General features: G+C 37.3%; 1 protein-coding gene across 5 annotated transcripts in view; it reads left to right on the forward strand.

Annotated features, from left to right (window-relative positions):
- The first annotated feature begins 173 nt into the window (after window positions 1–173).
- TTC13 (tetratricopeptide repeat domain 13) overlaps window positions 174–20,475 on the forward strand; it is a 38,827-nt gene continuing 18,525 nt past the window's right edge. For all 5 annotated transcript variants that reach the window (XR_011697172.1, XM_071549515.1, XM_071549517.1 and 2 more), the window contains exons 1-12: window positions 174–358; window positions 3,979–4,073; window positions 5,659–5,734; window positions 8,484–8,554; window positions 10,503–10,568; window positions 11,665–11,757; window positions 12,795–12,911; window positions 13,731–13,841; window positions 16,158–16,240; window positions 18,210–18,351; window positions 19,466–19,640; window positions 20,046–20,202. Coding sequence is in view for 4 of the 5 variants with exons in the window: in XM_071549515.1 (XP_071405616.1) it covers window positions 175–358; window positions 3,979–4,073; window positions 5,659–5,734; window positions 8,484–8,554; window positions 10,503–10,568; window positions 11,665–11,757; window positions 12,795–12,911; window positions 13,731–13,841; window positions 16,158–16,240; window positions 18,210–18,351; window positions 19,466–19,640; window positions 20,046–20,202 (1,370 nt within the window). In the remaining variant the exon portion in view is untranslated. The remainder of the gene's footprint in view (window positions 359–3,978; window positions 4,074–5,658; window positions 5,735–8,483; window positions 8,555–10,502; window positions 10,569–11,664; window positions 11,758–12,794; window positions 12,912–13,730; window positions 13,842–16,157; window positions 16,241–18,209; window positions 18,352–19,465; window positions 19,641–20,045; window positions 20,203–20,475) is intronic.

Consider the following 20,475-nt stretch of genomic DNA (forward strand, 5'->3'; position numbering starts at 1 on the left):
CGGGCCGCGGTGCATTCCGGGAGTTGTGGTTTTCTCGCCGCGGCTGCCGGCCAGGCTTCGCCGGCGGAAAACTCCATGTCCCAGGAGGCAGCGCGGCGGTGGCCCCGGGGGAGGGGCGGTGCGGTGGGGGCACCCCGTGTCCCTGGCGCGGCGAAGCGCGTGCGCACTGCGAAGATGGCACCTGCCGGCGGCGAGGAGCGCGGTCCGTGGGTGCCGCTGGCCCTGCTCGCCCTGCTCGGCCCGGCCGCGCTCGCCCTCACTGAGCGCTACCCGGCACTGTCCCTGCTCCAGCAGGAGCGGCACAGGCATCGACACGGCCCCGCGGGGGACTGGACGGAGCAGTACTCGGCCGAGTGCGGTGAGTCGGGGGCGTCGCCACGGTGACCGCCCGCAGCCCCGGGGCGGCCGGGACGGGGCCACTGGACCCGCGGCCACCGGGGGATGGTGGTGCTGGTGATGGGCGGCCCGGGACCGTGCCGGGTCCCGGCGGCCCCGCGGCGTGCGCGTTGCTGCCGCTCAGCTGACTCATGCTGGGCACCCCGGGCAGCGGAGCGGCGGCCGCACCGGGCACGGGGAACCTGCCAGGCTGTGCTGCCACACGGGAGGGGTCGCGCTGCCCCACTCGCCTCCCGAGCTTGGCGGCTGCACTCTGCCTGCTTTTAATCCTGGCGCTCAATACGATGGGACAGGCCAGCACCTTGTGGTCATTGAGTTTCTTAGTACAGAAAAGACAAGGAGCTACCGGGGAGGGTCCAGCAGAGGCCACAAAGATGATTAGGGGCTGGAGCATCTCTCTTGTGAGGAGACACTGAGGAAGCTGTGCCTGTTTAATCTAGAGAACAGAAGACTGAGAGGGGATCTCATTAATGCAAATGCTGACAAACTCTTTTCAGTGGTGCCCAGGGACAGGGTGAGGAGCAGTGACCATGAACTAAAACATAAGAAGTCCCACCTGAACATGAGGAAGAGCTTCTTTACATTGAGGGTGGCAGAGCACTGGAACAGACTGCCCAAGGAGGTCTGAAGTCTCCCTCTCTGGTGACATTCAAAACCCACCTGGATGTATTACTGTATCATCTGCTCTAGGTGACCCTACCTTGGCAGACAGCTTGGATGAAATAATCTCCAGATGTCCATTCCAGTGCTAACAATTCTGTGATTCTGTGAGCTGGATGTGGCTTGATTTACTTTCGGCTACATATTTTTCTGGTGAACTGGATGCTTCTCTTTATGAGTGCCAAGTTTGGGTAGCAGGTCTTCTGGTATTTTGCAAGTTAATTGATAGCTTGTAATACAGGCGTGGTTAGAACTATTTTTATGTGCTTGAATATATTTTGCTTCAGGAGCATGTGGCCTAATCTATATGATTTTTGATTTTGAGCATGGTGTGAATGGGCTGGACAAAAATGCCAGTCTGAATCACAATGTACACATACTATAGATGAAGGAAAAGGTTTATCAATTCATTGGAATGTAGACACTAAATTATACATAGAAGAATAACTGGTCATGACTTCTTTGCTGTCACCAGAATTTTGTGATTTCCCACCTCCCCCCCGTATTTCATAAAGCCTCTGCTCACATCAACAATTCCTATGGTCCTTAAGAATTAATATATGACTAGTGTAATCTGCTTGAATTACAGACTTTGTAGAGTCTGAGTTTGCTACATCTTAGTGTTTTCCTTTTTTCTCCCAGTCTGTGTGGTGTGCTTTTGCTTTCACATTGTGTAAGTTCTTTGGTTAGTTTTCGTTACCCATTTTTGCAGGGTGTGGGTGGCTGCAGTGGCAGTGGCTGGACAGCCACAGTGTAAACACTGAATCAGATCCTGAAAGTTATCTCAGGTAAACATTGCTAGAAATTATTCAAATTCAAGCATAAAACCAGGAAAACTTTCACCCAGTGTTGAGATCCAAATCTGTATGCCAGAGAAGTTAATAAATAGCAAAGCACTTGATTACTTCTGTTGGTAGACCTGACATGAATGATTGACTCAGGGTACTCCTTCAGAGGTGTATGTGGAAGGTTAGATTTTGGGTTGATGGCAGATGTTTTTTAAAGAGACCAGTGTAACTGGGATTGACACAAGGAATTTTTATGAAATCAACAGGTGCCTCAGGTACTTTACATGCACTGATAATAAGATAGTCCTTAATTACAGAACAATATACTTACCTTGAAATAGCTGTATACCAATTTACTTCTTGCTATTTAAATCTCGTGACTACATAAATTGCTGTTTGCAAAATTCTCTTAAGCTCTTGGTCTTTCTTTTAGTACAACTTTCAGAGAAGCTGAGATTCTTTTTGTCTCAAGTAGTTTTTTTTGTAGCCTACTACAAGGTTCAGGGTAATTTCTGTGGTTGATGTTTCTAGATTTCATGTTAATATAGTATAGTTTTGATTGTATCTGACTTGCAGACAGAGGCAGATCCATTCTTCTGTATGAGTAAAGCAATTTGTTACCCCCAAACCTGCAGATTTTAGGGGTCCTTTCCCCACTATAGCTTTTAACAGTTCATATTTCCTGCCACCTTATTAAAAAATTCCTTCACTGAATTCTCACATTTGTGTAGCAGATTACTCTGGAGGTAGGCCATACCTGCAGCACTTTGTTTTGGTTTCTGAAGAGAAAATTGCTCTGTGAGTCTGCAGCCAAAAGTCATAACTGTCACTGATTTATTAGCACCAACACGGAACAAGTAACTTGTTAATAACTCTGCCATAGCACAGGAGGGTTTGGCCAATGAGAAGAGCAAAGAGCAGTGTTGAAACCTCATGCTGCCAACTCTCTTTTTGGAAACTATGGGTGGTGAGCCATTGTTCTCACAGGACTTTCTGACTTTACACTTTGACCTTCTGCTTTTTAACACTCTTACTGCTGTTGTAAAACTTCTCCCACTGGTTATCATTTATGGCTCAACATAGCTCCAAGTTCCTATGTACAGGAAATGATTTTAGATGTTGTTTTGAGTTCTCTTTATTAGAAGATTGTTTCTTTTTCTCTCTTAGCTCTGTGATTGTGACAAATAGGGAATTAACTAACTGCAATCCTTAAGAAGTCAAAGTATAAATCACATGCTGCCCCCCAGCCTTTCAAACTTAGGTTCAAACCTACATTTACAAGCATTAGGGGAGATGATAAAATTCGGTATTTGTGACATGGGTTCAAAGAGGTAATACCATATATTTTTTTCTTGTTTACTCTTGAAATATTTCAAGATGATAGATGCTTTACAACCTGAAAATTTAGAAGTAACAATTCTGCAATTAAAGCACTATGTAGAGGAAGTAGTGACTTCTATAGTATATCAGTCTGGGGGGTTGTTGATTATTATTTGTTTATTTGGTGTCTTAAACTTTTTCTCTGCTGTGACAACAAACTGGTTGACTTTTGATAAGTTTAAATCAATCTTACACTTTTGGTAATGACCTTGGTAGCTTACCTGTGGGGACCTTTGTATAACTTCAGTTATGGTTTACTATTCTGTCTGCTTTTTACATTCTATATACCTCTTGTTTCCTGAATTTCCAGCAGCAGCTTTTTCCCTGCCTTTGTATGGTCAATTCCTTTTATTTTCCTCTCTGGGATTGGAATCATAGTTTTACTTGTTATTTCTTGGGCCAGAGAATAGAATCATAATGCTGAAAAGGTACATGTCTACCCAAACTTTTGTTTCCTTCTTGGTTTGTCTTCACCCCCTTTTTAGCACCTTTTTAAAATTTCATTTCTTTTTAGCTAAGAACATAAGCATAAGTAGAGATAAAACTAATTATATAAAAACAGTCATGTCAGCTGGTGCTGCCCTGGCTGTGAGGATACAGGGCTGTGGGCAGAAAGCACTTCATGAAAGTTCTACCCTGTGGAGTGCCCAGTGGGAAAGCTGTTCACCTGACGGTGAGGAAATGTGAGATGTGATAGTAGAATGTACATGTAATTCTACAACTTCCTAAAGCTCTTTTCTCTCTTTTCCCCCAGATTCATCATTTTTGCACTTCCATGAATCGGACTGTGACATAGGAGGGTCATCGTCATGTGAATCTGTGCTTTCTCTGAACACAGAAAAAATTCTGGTATGCTGTCAAGAGTATAATGTACAGAATAGTTTTCATAGATTTTTGAAGTTGCAGATTGCTTTAGCTGCATAAACAGTTAGAATGAAGTTCAGGGAAGTAACTACAAATAGAAGCTATTAATCAGTAGGCATAGAATCAGAATCATAGAATCGATTGGGTTGCAAAAGACCTCCGAGATCATCAAGTCCAACCCTTGGTCCAACTCCAGTCCATTTACTAGACCATGGCACTCAGTGCCACATCCAATCTCAGTTTAAAAACCTCTAGGGATGGTGAATCCACCATCAATCTGGGCAGCCATTCCAATGCCTGATTACTCTCTCTGGAAAGAATTTTTTCTGATATGCAGCTTAAATTTCCCCTGGCAGAGCTTGAGCCCGTGCCCCCTTGTCCTATTGCTGAGTGCCTGGGAGAAGAGACCAGCCCCCACCTGGCTAGAACTTCCCTTCAGGTAGTTCTAGACAGTGATGAGGTCACCTCTGAGCCTCCTCTTCTCCAGGCTAAACAAGCCCAGCTCCCTCAGCCTCTCCCCATAGGACTTGTACTCCAGTCCCTTCACCAGCCTTGTTACTCTTCTCTGAACCCGCTCCAGCACCTCAATATCCTTTCTGAACTGAGGGGCCCAGAACTGAACACAGTACTCAAGGTGTGGCCTCACCAACACAGAATATGGGGGAAGGATCACTTCCCTGGTCCTGCTGGCCATGCTATTTTTGATACAGGCCAGGATCCCATTGGCCTTCTTGGCCACCTGGGCACACTGTTGGCTCATGTTGAGCTTCCTGTCAATTAGTACCCCCAGGTCCCTTTCTGCCTGGCTGCTCTCCAGCCAGGTGCCCTAAAGGTGTAAGTATGAATGTACTCAAGTTGCTCATAAAAGTATTACTTTGTAGTACTTTGTCATGAGTCTGTGAGGCTGTCAGCTAATTGAAGCTGATGTTTTCACTGAAAGCTAACCATCACCTTAGTTTGTCAACCAATTAATTTTTTGTTTTTAGGGACGCAGAGGCTATGCCTGAAACAGAGGAAGGTGCATTAATTTTTACCCAGATTAACTTCCTGAGGTTTAACACAAAACATCTATAACAATAGAATTAATGACTTGCAATCACTGCAGAAACAGCATCGGGCAAAGATCAGAGTTAGAGGCTTCAGACCTTATTTTGCTAAATGTGATGCAGACATGGCATATGGAGAATAGGCCAACAAAAGAATAGTATTTCTTGGCAGAGAGATTTCAATAGGATTATTTTGGACTTTGAGGGTTTTGTGCAACACTACTGTTAGCCTTTTTATCTTGAACAAATATAATCTTTGATCTACATCAGAACACAGGTCTGTTACTTCTTCAGTCTGGTAGAGTCAGGTGTATTGAAAATCTTGGTTAGCCTTATGATACAGGAAAACACCAGCAGTTTTCCTCCCTGGAGAAGACTAGGAATGAATTTGTGTTGTTGCCTTGCTACAATCACTTTAGTCTTAACTTTGTGATTTAAGGCATTCTCTTAAGGATTTAAGACGTGGATTTTCTATTAAATTCTTTATTGTTTTCTGAACACTTAAAAAATATAATGTTTTACAGAGTCAAGCGAAGTTGCTTGCAGAGCAAAAACGATTTCCATTTGCTACTGATAATGACAACACAAATGAAGAATTGGGTAAGATGCCTTATATAAGGTTTGTGCAGGTGAATGATATGCTGATTAATAGCATAACATTTTGAAAATAAACTGATGATTGATTGGTGATGCATTAACTTTAAAGTGATCCTAATACAGTGAGTTTTCCCTGGTTATACAAAGAAAATATTTATGTTGCTAAAATTCTTTCCTGCTTTGAGCAGTAGGGTTTTTCACTGTGGCTGCTTAAGCAGATGTTCAAAAAGCATTTTTATTAAATCCTTTTAAACAGACTCAGCTACTTCCTCTTTCCCTTTTACTATGATTATTGATGATTGAAACTATTCAAACATTCAGAAAATTTTATCAATGTGACGTGATTTTTATCAAACAGGAATCTTGGATCTGTCTTGCCCTCACCACACATACTGCCTATCAACACTTCAGGCTTTTTGAATTATGTCCTAGGCTGCTACTTGACTTTTTTTTTTTAAACATAGCATAAAAAAAAATTGAGACATTTCAAATAAAGCAGCAGGAAATACTTTTCTCAGAGTACTTGAGGAAGGAGTTACTTGAACTACTTCTCCAAACTGGTATCCTCTGTAGGAAACAGAGGGATTATGAGGCAGCAAACAGATCATTCAAGATGTATGTCAAGGAAGGCAGGAGACAATCTTTTATGTAAGACCAAAGGGACATTTTATTCCTGTCTAATGAACTTAAAACAATTACGTATTTTTTTTCTCGACATAATTTCTGCTTTCACAGATTTCTGCAGAGAAATTTGAGGGCATAGTCTTTTTTTCATATTCCTCTTGTACCTAACCACGTTCATAGAATTCTGCAAGGAACACCAAACTTACATTCAGCTGAAAATATCCAATGCTTTTAGCATCTGTTCTGTAGACTTGGAAAACTATGCCAGAAGGTCTCTGTCCTCATGTTTGGCACGTAGGCTGGCACCTACCTACCCACTTTATTCCAAGTATGTTGTGGTGTGAGAAGCCTGGGTCCCTCTTGCTTGTGTGTGTTACTTTTACTGCTCTGAGGAAAGTAAGGGAAATGTGTGGGGCATTCTGATGCAATGTTGGTACCCAAATACTTTGGCTAATGGACCATTGTTAACCCTTTGATTTTTTTTCATAATGATGTACTTCCTTGTATTTTTGTAATATTTAATTAAAGATGAAAAAAATAAAAAAGAATTTAAAAAGAAGCTTATACCATATCAGCTGTCAACCTCTTGCAATAGTTTTACAGACATAGTGTATGACCTCCTGCATTTTGCTGAATGTCTTGGATAAACAAAGTAGTTATGAGCAGGACAATTGAGTCACAATATGAGTCTTCATTATCTTGCTTCCTATCCTTTTTTGAATTGATTTTATTTTGCATGCCAGCTTTCCTGTGTTCTGGGATTCGAACACTAAAGATGAAACTAATAACTGTATAGTTTTGGAGGAGAATGAAATTATGAAAACTCAAGAGCTTTTCAACCTCTTCTTTGCTCTGTCAATTTTTCCCCTCTTTTTGGCAATGCTCTGTACTTGTACCAAGTGAAGTTTTTTATGTGTTGAGGAAAGAACTTACATTGCACACAAATATTTCCTTCTGCATAATAGAAATGCTCTGAGAATGAGACATTTCTGATTTCTTTCTTTTAACTTTTCCCCTTCTTTAATGAACAGTGCTTAACAACACTGTCAAAGCAATGTGGCTCTGCCTGATAGATAAGTGCTTGTATCCTATTAAAAATACCTTTATTCTAACTAACTTGTCTCTTCTTATGTTTGAATAAATAATAAAGCAAATGGGTACCTCTTCCATTCTGTTTGGATGACTGCTTAGTCTCATTATGTAATGGGAAAGATGAATTCCTGCTCTTGGTTCCTCTGCCAGCTGCTCAAACAACCTGCCTGGGGAATAGTTCTTTCTTACTTTCATAGCTCTGGTCTTCAAGATACTTGGATTTTGTAGACACTGTAGGCAGAGCTTAGTCCATAGTTAAGAACTGCAAGAGATTAAAACATGCAAAATGAAACAATCTTGAGATATTCAGCTGTCAGAACTGAACTTCAGTCATGCAAGCTCAACTGCAGCTTTCCAGTTTTGTGATTTGACTGTATTTTTATATCTTGTGGAAATTACAGGAATATGTTTCTAGACCAATGGTCTGTTTCCTTTTCAAACACTTGGCTTCTACTCTAAAGTGGGGGGGATACACAAGAACTTTAAAGCTTTTCATAATTACAACATGGGTAAAGACTGTGGTTTTTCAGTCTCATTTTTATAAATAATGGAATCAGTTTAGCTAATTCAAATGAAGGAAAAACTTAACTGTGAGTAAATAAAGTTTAGCAAAGTGTGTATAAACAAGTGGAAGTTCTCTAATGGAATTACAAAAAAAAAGTTAGTGATAGCCAGGCTCACGTCTAGTTGAGGAAGCACCCAGGGCTACTGAATTGGAATCATGGTATCTTACCTGACCCTAAGTGCTTTAGTAACAAACATAGGCCCTTTCCTGAAAAACTTGTAAAAATGAGGAAAAAGCCATAAACAAAACACAAAAACCCAAGACAATTCTGAAGAGCACAGTATGAATTGAGTAATTAATGAATACTATGTAATGGTCGAGGGAAGTCGGATCATTTTGGTGGAGTTCAGGAATCCTCTGACTACTTTACACTTCAGTGTAATGTAGGAACTTATATTAAATGCAACTGAAATGTAAAATGTATTAAAGATTTTTTTTGCTGTTTTATTTACATTTGTAATGTTTTGTTAGCAATTGCTTACGTGTTGATTGGCAACGGCTTGTATGATGAAGCCATACGACATTTTTCAACAATGCTGCAGGTAGGTTTTCTGTTGGAACCTCAAATACAGCTTCATGAAATTATCCATTGCAACATAGGGCTTTTACTAAAACAAATATTCACTTAAGGATTGTAAAATGATAGTAATTATTCTACTATTTGTTCATTTGCTTTTTCCATCCAAACATAAGCATACTCTTAGAACTGGGTGATCAGTATCTTGGTTATTTGGTGAGTATTTTCTCATCTGTAGGAAAAAAGTTTTTATGGCACTTTGACAAAAAAATCACATGTTTTTAGCAATGATAACTTCTTTAGATTGTCCTCTTAATCTGTAGGCTGAGATATTTTAATGTGGATTTTTTTTGATGATAGTTAGTATGTTGCCATAACATTAAAACAAACCCTGACGGTGCATTGCTTTTACAATGATAAATGATTTTGTGTGCTGGATTTATCCTTCTTCAGTGGTAAGCATTTGATTAGTTTAATATAGAAATGAAACATAACTAATACTTTTTTCCTGATAAAATCTTTGAAAAATGTTTTTTGTTCAAGGTAAAGAATTCAGAATCCTATGCAGTTAAGTAGGAGGTAGTCACTTTTAAAACAAAACCGGCCAAACCAGTTTATACGTTTCAACTAAAGCTGATATACTGTGGTTTTGTTGCTAAAAACCTGGGACTGACAGAAGCATGAATCTGTTTTTTCATCTAAAGTGGTTGATATACACAATTGCGAGCTGAAAGGAATACTGCAAATAATAGCATGTGTTTTTCCTAAAGTGTCATATTGCTTGTTCTTAAATTGAGTGGAAGGATGGCAATTTAATGGAATTATTCCTGGGAATTTATCTGAGGACCAGAGGTATTTTTCTTGTGGTTTTTTTGTTTGTTTGTTTGTTTATGTTTGTTTCATTGTTTGATAGAGGTGTTTAATGATCTCCATCTTTGATTTGGTTTTAATTTAAGAATTTGGGGTTTTTTTTACCCTAACGAGAAATCCTCTTTCCAACACCACTGGATTTATGCATTGTTTCCTGTCTTTATTCAGAAAAAAAACTCAATATAAGTGATAGAGAACCTCTGCAATGCACACATCTCTGTTGAAATTGCTGTCTTGCTTCTAGTGTGCCTGAAAGGCTGTAAAGTGGTCATGATGGTTCACTCTGTCTTCCATAAGGGAATTTTAACTACAGACAAAGTGAATATTAAAACAGTTAATAATAATAACATAGGTTTGCTTAGGCACAGTGTTAAAAGTTGGAAGTTGCCTGATATTGGTGTTGGCAAGTGTAGCCTTGGAAGCAGCTCAAGTGTGGTGAGCTGCTGGCATTGGTGTGCCACGTATTCTATTGTTTTGTCAAAGAGAGAATTTGTTTCTTGGGATAGAGTTTGTTTCTTGGCAATTGCCCCAGTTAAATAAGACTAGGCCCGTGCTACAAACTCTGTTGGTTGCAGGTGTGAAGATGGTGTGATTCCTGATTGATTTTCATGGAAGCTGAGTGTATAGGCATTGTGTCAAGAAAACAGTTTTGCTGTGTAGTTCCTGAAACTTGTATGGGGAACTGTGGTTGGCATAAATAACACTGAACTGGATGTAGGTTCACTATGTAAGTGCTCAAGTAGGAAAGTCACAAACTTAAATCTAATCTAAGGAAGGTTGGTTTGAATTTCGTAGTACTATTTTGGTAAAATACCTCTGGTTTTAGTTGCTGCCCGAATATAAATTTCACAAGGATGTCACAATATCCTGCTTCCAAATTTTAAATCTCAAATTACATACAAAATAAGCTCAGGAACAATTCCATTAAATCGAATTGGAAATTGCAAGCATATGAAAACATGTGATAGTTCATTGCTTGCTACTTTAGATCAGCTAGAATTAAATATACATTGAAGAAAGATAGCTTTAAGAAAACAAAACAAAACAACCCCAAAACAACCTGCACCACAACTGAATATTTTATTTGTTTTAAATCTTAACAGGAAGAACCAGAGCTGGTTAGTGCAATTTATGGACGAGGGATAGCATATGGAAAAAAGGGACTACATGTGAGTAAATAATAATTTAAATTAATATCTGACTGAATTATTTGAATCTAAACAATAAGAAAGCCTGCAGCAGGACTAGATAGACTGATTAGAACTTGATAAGTACACCCCAAGTTCTTGATGTTGTCTCACTTCAACAATGAGTCCATCCCTTGGTAGGTGCACTGTGTAACATAGAGGAATCTTTTAGATCTTACTGTTCAAGCCATGGTTTGATTTTTGAGACTGTGGAAGTAAAGCAGAAGGTCACAAGTGTACCAAAGAGAATATGGGCACAATTGTGAGTGGTAGACAGTAAGGCTGTGAGCCACAGCTTCTGGAAAGAGTTTTCTGTTAAGGTAACAGACAGCATCTTGCCTCAGAAAAGCAGAGGTTTATGAAGTCCCACTGAGTTAATCTCCACATCTAATCTGTATTTTGTAATGTCTTTTATTGCAACTTGGAAACATTGCCAACTCTTCCAGTCTAGTAGGCTTCATATGGCTTTTTGATTGCCTATGCCTCTTGATAAGTATACCACCTTGAATTTGTTTAAAAAAAATTTCAAAGTTAAATTACTTAATTGCAATACTTAGAGTTGCTGCTCAGTTTCCTGAGCAAAAATAAATTTAGAACTTGCTATATAATCACTTTGAATTTTTTTTTCTAATTAAGTAACTGCTTCCATCCTCCAATTTATTGAGGACTGTATAAAAATTTAGGTAGGCAAGATGCTGGTGGCATCAACCACCAGTACTACTTGGATTAAACAGCAGCCAGTGCTAATGAAAACAGTGGTGGATGTGAGTTCATGGGAGAACTTGAACCACCTTTGCTGACAGAAAGGTACTTATAAAGCCATAAACCTAATGTTTCTTTACAGTTACATTAATAAATTATTAGAAGTACAAAACAAAGATGATGAGTACAAGCAAAGTTTATTTTTCTTGTTTATAACAGGTGTTATTTCCAGCTATTTGTAGAATACTGCATCTTGATGTTAGTGTAAACTGGTACACTTTCAGAAACTTAGCCAATCTAGTTGTCCTTTATCTTGAGAGCATATTAGTCTTAAGTATGAACAATTGTTTGCCTTGTTCATTTTTCTCCTTTTCAGGATATGAAAAATGCTGAACTTGCTCTGTTTGAGCTCAGCAGGGTGATTAGTCTACAGCCAGATCATCCTGAAGTATTTGAACAGCGAGCAGAAGTGAGCATTTTTTGTCTTTTTTCAGAATTTTGGAGAATTTGCAATTACACTGTTTTCCAGTATTTCTTCACTGATTTCATGACTAAAGCTCTCCATTCTGAACATTTCTCCTTTTTTTTTAAAACATATATATTTGCTCTCACTGTAAATTGAGGAATGTTTTTTAAAAACGTAGACCATATGGAGTTACTATAACCAACAGAATAGCATATATAACATTTAAGTATACGGTTTGTAACATACTATATAGCAAGGTCATACACGTTTGGGATTTCTTTTTTGTATGAAATGAATTCAAATGTAACTTGAACCTCACTGTTTATACCTGCCATTACCTCAGTAAATGTATTGTTAGTTCTAGCTATTAAAATGCCAAACTTATAAAGTACGAGCTTTTAATGAAATGTTTTGGGTTTATATTTGTTCATGTAAGTTATATATCTTTCAAATTAACTTTTTTTTAAACAAGTTTTGTTTTGCCAAATAAATTACAGAAAATAGGTTTCAAGAAGCAGCTTTGTAGACCAGTTGAAAGCATAAATATTAATAATAGCGCTATAATATTCACAGTTCAGTGTTTTAGTGATGTCTTAATACCTTTGCTAATCTTGATTTAAAAATGTGAAAAGCATTCAAATGTTTGAAAAATAGGCCATTCTCCATTTGGGAAATATTGTTTTCAAAACAGGCTTTATGAGGTTACTTGGATTGTGTTTTCATTTGAGTATGTTGAAATAATTGGAAATGGAGTATTTTGCTTTGACTGACTAGTTTTTAATTTAGAATACTAGGTTTCTGCAAATGTTATTTGTGATGTTCATTTTCACTGGTATTTTTGAGAAAAATACTTTTAGATTTTTCTCTGTGAGAGTTTAAAAGGCATAAGTACTGAAATTTATAGTGGAACTTTCCAGCATATTCTAGCAAATGCAGTTACTCTGTTACAGCTGAACATGGAAAAGAGTAATCTTCATATTTATAAAACAAACATATTCACTCTGTTTGCTCTAAACTGTGTTTTGGTTTTATACTCTTAGATATTGTCCCCACTGGGACGAATCAGTGAAGCATTATCTGATCTCACCAAAGCTATTCAGCTCCAACCATCAGCACGTCTCTACAGGCACAGAGGTACCCTGTACTTCATATCTGAGGTTAGTGGATTTCAGGGATTGTGTTTGGGTTTGGTTATGGGGGTGTTGTTGATTATTTTGTTGTTGTTTGTGTCAGTTGTTACTTTTGTTACGTTCTTTCCTATTTAGTTACAAAACAACCTAACAACAAAAGCTCTGATTCTCCTGTAGTGGAATGTTTTTACAGTTCAGAGGTATCCCTTGAGTATTTAATCTGCATGTCTGTTTAATGCAGAGAATCAGAGGGCAAATGAACATTTACATGCACCTTTCAGATTTTTTTGTGTTTGAGGAGTAGGATATATATAAAGATTTTGACTTGATTTGTAACCTACAGCTGCATTTAATTAGGATTGATAAACACCAGTCTAGAAGAGGAAAAAACTTATGGCCAAGACAGTAGATGCTCTATATACTTAAACCCCCCAACTTCTGACAAAGAACACAAAGCAAAAACCCCCTCCAAAAATGCTAGTATCATATTTTGTTGTGTAATCTATGAGTTGTTTTTAATGCTTTAGTGTAAACCAGATAACTTTATCTTCAAAGATTGAGTGAATACTAAATACCTGATTTACATCTTGATTCTTCTGGTTTCCCTGTGTTTCCAGCTATTTTTCCACTTAATTTACTGTGTTTTATATAGCACTTGCTGTAAAATTTGTAAGTGTGTTGTGTATTCCTTATTCTTTCATATTCTGGCTAGGAGTTGATAATCATTGCAGCTTAGCACCAAGGCTGAATTCATAATTAAACAAAGTTCAGTAGTTTGCTTTTATAAAAATAAAAGCATGTATTCCTCTTTATTTCCTCTGTCATCTAAAATCTCCTTTATCACAGGATTATGCAACAGCTCATGAAGATTTTCAGCACTCATTGGAACTGAACAAAAACCAGCCTATAGCTATGCTTTATAAAGGCTTAACCTTTTTTCACAGAGGACTCTTGAAGGTAAAGCTGTATTAAATAATAGCTCATGTAGAACAATTCCTTCTGTTTGAAGTTACTTCCATAAAATAGTAGAAATATTATAGGTGTTGGTCTATTTATTTTCTCTCACCTAAGGAAGACTCTTTAAGGCAAAAGAGTGCAACCAAAATGAAATGTGCCGTTGCTGACTGTAATCCTTCATGGTATGACATGTAAATACTGCTGGTCTTGCTGGACCAGCTGGATCCTGGTAAATCAGTGTTTACAGAGTGCTTTGAAAGATCTTTGTATTTGACATCTCTGCTAATATTTGTATGCTTATGTTCGGAATTTCAAAATGAAATGAAGATTCTCTAGTTTTTGGGAAGGAGAAAGGGATGAAGACAAAAATAATTTTCAATTCCTCCTTGAATAAGCTAGAAGGTAATCAAGGAAATTGCTGATAGAGAGCCCAGCATTTATGCATGTTTATTTCTGTCATATGTTGTTTCTGGAAAGCTGGTATCTAAATTGAGGAACATAAGTTCTTCCCATACTTTTTGTACTTTTTCACCATTTTGTGGCTCAAAACTTCTCCATGTGTTAGGTGTAGTAATATTGCACCTGTTTCTTGCTTGTAAAGTACTTAGAGATACTGCTGCCATTTTTCAGAGGGGAGAGTAATTAGTCAAGTTGTCTGAAATTCTCAGTTTAAAAAGTGCAGATGCAACTGTGTGATTCCTAAATTCCAGCAGTGAATTCCAACAGTGAAAGGTCTTTTTAAACCTCTACTAATGGGATTTTAATCATTGTGGGAAAAAATCCTGACAGAACCTGGAGGACAACCCAGGACTCCTGAGTTTCAGCCCACTGTCTTTTATAGGCAATCACTTCTCTTTTTTTTTTTTTTTTTCCTTTTTTTAGCAGTCTACTTCTTCACTTTTAGTACCCAAGCTAGTATTTTTTCCATGTTCTCAGTGTGAGAACTTCAGGTAGTGATTGAATTTACTGTCTGTGTCTTACTCTGCAGTCAGATGAGTTACTTGCTAATAAGTCTGAATTTTTGATTTTTGATATAGGCAACAGAGACCTCAGGAAGTGATGGTGAAAATACAGCTGACAAAAATAAATGCTGTCTCAATTTGCAAAAAAGAAGCAAAGTTTTCTTCTTTCCTAGATGCAGATCAACACTTTTCTGCACCACCACCTCCTTTCCCCCTCTTTCTTTTCTCAAATGAAGTATCTTCCCCTTCTAATACTCAAGTTCAGTGAGATTATGACTGAGTGGCTTTTCATAGCCAGCTACACCTTAGCTTTCAGTCAGGTTCAGGCTTCCTGTTAAAGGAAAGCTATGCAGGTCTACTCTTAGGCTTTACAAGGCTTGCTGAAAACTGAGATTTGGGGTGAGGGTAGCAGAGTGAAAAGAGATTGTTTTGGGTCACTGCTTTTGGGAATAATCATCTTTGGTTTAAAACTTATCTAGAGGACATGAGCCTATTACCAATGGTAGGTGATTGTCTTACATTTTTTGTTCAATAATTTTTTTTGTACACAGTGGAGTGCTCAGAATATATTTGATAGTTCTTCTAAATAAGAATATGTAACTCTACAGAAGATACCAGTGATTCTTTCATTTAAATTATTGCACTGTAGACTTCAAGATATTTTTAGGTATTCCTTAGTAATATAAAATAGTTCATTATTCCATCCTTAATTTGAAGTCTCAGTGTTGTCTATGCCAATCAGTTTGAAAAGCTGAATTCTTATTGAAATTCTTTGAAGAGGAATATTTCTTTAACCATATGCATATATTTTTCACTTTTATTTTTATTACATTATATTCCTCACAGCAACAGTACATGCTGTTGTGTGATAACTTACTCTGTAATCCCTTGAGAGTGTTTCCTAACTGCAAATAACAAAGAATGCAATAAAACAATTAAAGGCAGAGTACAGATTTGGAGGAATCTCTTGGACTCCAAAAATTAAGAGGTGTATTATGAACACAGGTAGACTGGAAGAGGAGATTGCTTTGCTGTAGGGACAAGACTGAGCTTTGAAAGCGAACTCTGAAGGGATTTCATCTATTCTATTAAAATGCTAAAAAAATGGCACATTCCATTAGGATATTAGAGAAAGGAATTCCAGCTAAATCTGTCATTACTGTAAAGAATGTTTCAGTATTTCATTTGCTATATGATGATTATTACTCTATAGATTTTGTAATAAATTTAGGCCTTATTTTTTTCCTTCCAAAGTTTTGGATGAATAACTGTAAATCCATGCCTAGTAACTGAGCATGGTGAAACTTAATCAGTGTATTAAGTGGCAATTTTTTCTGGTGGTCCCTTTCTGTAGGAAGCTATTGAATCATTCAAAGAAGCTCTGAAGCAGAAAGCAGACTTCATAGATGCATATAAAAGTCTGGGGCAAGCCTACAGGTAATTGCATTTTAAACTCAGATTTCCATCTCATTGTGTTCTTTAAAAGTTTTATACATTTCCTTAAGTGTATGAAGTTTTAGACACTTGTTACAAAATTGTGCAGAATCAAATGTGTATTTGGTGGCTCCTATAGTTGGTAATGGCTATGCAGGATATGTTCAATATAAGTAAGTTTTAGTTTTCTTTGTATTTTTAATTCAATCTGCTGTATCTCTTTGAGTCTCCCAGACTCAAGGGTTAGTTAAATGGCAGTTTTTATTAAGCAAACGGTTTGTTTGTGGGCTTGTGCCTTATTTATGACAGTATCCAAGTTCAAAACACAACGCAGAATCACTGATTTCCTCCTGAGATTTTCTGTGACACTCGTTGTGGTTTGCAAGTATTTTCAAGGTGCTAAATGTTAGTCAGTAATTTAGCTGAAAGATGAGCAGTTGCTTTCTTACATTTCCAATAAATGCTTTAAGTTTTTTTTTTGTTTTTGTATGTGGGACTTCCTCTCTGCTTCTACCCTCTGCCTGAGAGACCTTAATCTGAATAAGTTTTATTTCTGAAGGAGAGAAAAAAGCAAGCCTTAAAATGTCTTTCTCTTTTGCACTACATTGTTGTTTTACATACTAAAGATTACTTAACCAGAATACTCCTAATCTACTTAAATTTATTACTTTTATTCCCTCTCAATGTCCCATGCCTCTAAAGTTCTTGGATCCTCAGGAAATAATGGAGACAGGAGTGTAAAGAAACTACCTTTTTTAATTTAATTTTTTAAGAACTTAATATACAAAGCACAGGTACTGCTTACTCTTCCATAGGCTTGGCAGTTAGAGAAGCCAGAGGCTAAATAGAGTATTATTTAATAGCTGAGTACACTGTAACTGGTGGCTAACTACCCTAAGTCTGAATTAATTCCTCACAAACACTCAGGCCTTAAAATAGGCAGACGTAAGAATCTCGTTTCTCCAGGATACAATTAACTCCAGCTATCAAGTTCTTCTTCCTTTCTAAAATCTTTTCTCCTTAAGTTCATGCTCTCTTTCTTCGCATCAAGTAAGTTTTAAATACAATGAAGAATTGTTTTTAAATAAAAGTAGACAATTCTTAGCCTGATTCGTCTGTGAAAAATGAGTTACAGCATTTTGCCAATTTAAATCCTGCTTCAAATGTAGTGACTTCAGTGTTCGTGCATTTATTTTGAACCAAAGAGCTGTGGTTAATCACTAATCTGCCTAAAAATGCTTTTTGGCAAATGTATTTAAAACTATTGAATCTTGGGGGTTTTTCCTAGTGTTGCTCTTGTTTGGATTAATTTTATCTAATATATTTGATGTGGAAAGAATTTCGCAACCTTAAACTTGAAAAATTCAGTGTACTGGACTAAAAAAAATGAAGTTCATTTAAGATATGTACTATTTGGATTTTAATTGTCTCAGTTTCTTTGAGACTCTTTGTACTGTCTGTTTACATGTACAGCTGTGCTGCACATGGAGTAAGTTCAGTCAATACATTTTTAGTTAGTTTCAGTTTTCAAACACCATATGCTTTCTTTTTATTCAGCATTTAAGTAGTTAGTAAATTTTAAAAACGTGTTCATACTTACAAGCTAAAAAGACCTATTAAAGGTAGTGTTTTCCAAGAATGCTTTCTCTGGAAGTTTTGTTTAGTTTCTGAAGAAATAGCATAGGTATGTGTTTTTACAGTTTTATGTCTGCTGAGGATTGGGAAGATTTGTGTCTTGTGGGGTTGTATTTCAGAGTACATATTTCTGGGAGTAAAAAACTCTTTGCAGCTCTTTTGCTATTACTACAGAAGAATAGTTGCAAAATTACTGCTCTTGTTATAGAAATTTTCCATTAGTAGTGTTTCTCTTTAATGCTATCCCCGTTGGACACATTAAAGCAACCTTAAATAAGTAATTTTGTTCTCACTGTTGCCTTCTTTATTTTGCACTTCCACTTTATGGAATCACCAGAGAGCTTGGCAACTTTGATGCTGCTACTGAGAACTTTCAGAAGGCTTTGCTGCTAAATCAAAATCATGTTCAGACATTACAGCTCAAAGGAATGATGCTTTATCATCATGGTAGCTTAGATGAAGCACTGAAGAATTTTAAGGTAAGCTGCCCTAAGTAAATACAAAATTAAAAAGTTTTAACAAGGACTTGTTTTCAACAAGTGCAATAAAATGGACAAATTTCAAAGTTTTTCTCTCTGAATGTGTGTGTGCATTCACAGTAAAATTATTTTTTGTGAAATCTGTCCGAAAAGATATATAAACCTTTAAAGTTTTTAATTGAAAATGGAATTTTGCTAAAACTAAGATAGTTTCTCTAACAATTTCATGTATTCTTAGAACCAAATTCTGGTTGAATTTTGTTTGTTAAACTCGTAAGTTTGTTCTTGCTAATATTTAAATTTTAGTTGAAACCTGAAGTTTTTTCGTATCTGATGAAAGATTAAATGTACTAGTCTTTGTTATTTTAAACTTAAATATGTTTCAATGTTTATTTAATTTTTTTGGAGTATTTTTTCTAATTTCATCCAGTTAACATTGACATTTCTGTAGTGCTAGTATTGTTAGAAGGGCCGTCCCGTGGTGTAAAGGAGAGTACTCTGGACTCTGAATCCCAAGGACCTGAGTTCCAGTCTCAGTGGGGACCGTCCCCTGACAGTTCAGTGCCTCCCTGCCATCCCATCCCATCCCATCTCGGATGCTCAGCGGGGTCAGCCCCGGTTAGTACCGGGTGCTGTGACAGTCCCGAGGACTTCACTGTCACTGTCCAAGCTCGCTCGGCCGTGGCAGCTGGACCTGAGGACTTAAATGGTGGGGCCAGTTCTGCACATGCTGTGCCTCACCTAAAACATCCACTGCACAGGCTGGAAGGGCACACCCACGTGAGGAAAGCCCTGCCCAAATCTGTGTTCGCCAAATCTGGCCATACATACAATATTGTTAGAGCAAACATGATCTGTCTTCATAACAATTAAAGTGTGCAAAGCACATTTGCACTGGGAGGGGTTTTTTCCCTTTAATAAAGCTGCAAATAATTTTTCTTACCTTTCTAGCAGTTTAAATGCTCAACATCATTTGAAAGAAAATAGTGATGGAAGTGGATCTTAATAATCAGTAAATCTTTTCATGTGGCCTTGTGACCAGACAGGTTAGATGATTTGAAGATACTGTTTCTCTGTCTTGATTTATGGGTGCTTTGTTCCTCTAATCTCCTAGAGATGTCTACAGCTGGAACCATACAATGAAGTTTGTCAGTACATGAAAGGTCTCAGCCACGTTGCAATGGGACAGTTTTATGAAGGCATAAAAGCTCAGACGAAAGTTATGTTAAATGATCCACTACCAGGACAGAAGGCCAGCCCAGAATATCTGAAAGTGAAATACCTCCGAGGTAAGCTCAAAATGTTTGAGGTTTTTTAAATTTCCTTAAATGCTTCAAGAATCCTAAAATGTGCAAGTTTGTTTGTAGTTACGGCCAATTCAAAGAAACGACTGTATGTTCTTTTGAGCACTGTTTAGTGTGTATGTTAAAAAAAAGCAATACACAGAGTCTTATTGCTCATACAGTTAAAAACTAGGACATAAATACTTTTCTGTGTTATGGTAAAGAATGTTGTAATATTTAGTTGAAAAGGGCTTACTTTTGTCTTGGAAATTTGCTAATAGAAAAATTACACTATCTAAAAATAATGACTTAGTAAAGTCTGACAAACATGTAATACGGTTACTAGTTTTGTGTAATGACATAAATAAACTGATTATGCAAACAGCATTTAATTTTATGTATTTCCTCCAGAGTATTCTAGATATTTGCATGCGCATTTGGATACCCCTCTCACAGAGTATAATACTGATGCAGATCTTCCTGGAAACTTCAAGGACCACTGGGCCAAAAATCTTCCTTTTCTTATAGAAAATTACGAAGAACAACCAGGGTTACAGCCACATATAAAGTGAGAAATTTTTCTTTTAAAGCCTGCTGTAGATATGTGTGCGTGGGGTGTTTCAGTTTGACTTTTTAAAGTGCCATTCCGAAGCAGTAACAGAATAAATATTTAATATTATATGAAAGTACAATTCCACTGAGTGTATAAATCCTTTTTAGATCATAAGAGTTGGTTTTTCTTATAAGAGAGGAAGAATTGAATTTAGGATTATTTTCTTCACCTTTGTCTTCACATAATAATATCCACATGTTGTTTCATATTCTATGGCCTAACTCTTCT

This window comes from Pithys albifrons, chromosome 2 (assembly GCF_047495875.1).
Source record: "Pithys albifrons albifrons isolate INPA30051 chromosome 2, PitAlb_v1, whole genome shotgun sequence".
Lineage (NCBI taxonomy): Eukaryota > Metazoa > Chordata > Aves > Passeriformes > Thamnophilidae > Pithys > Pithys albifrons.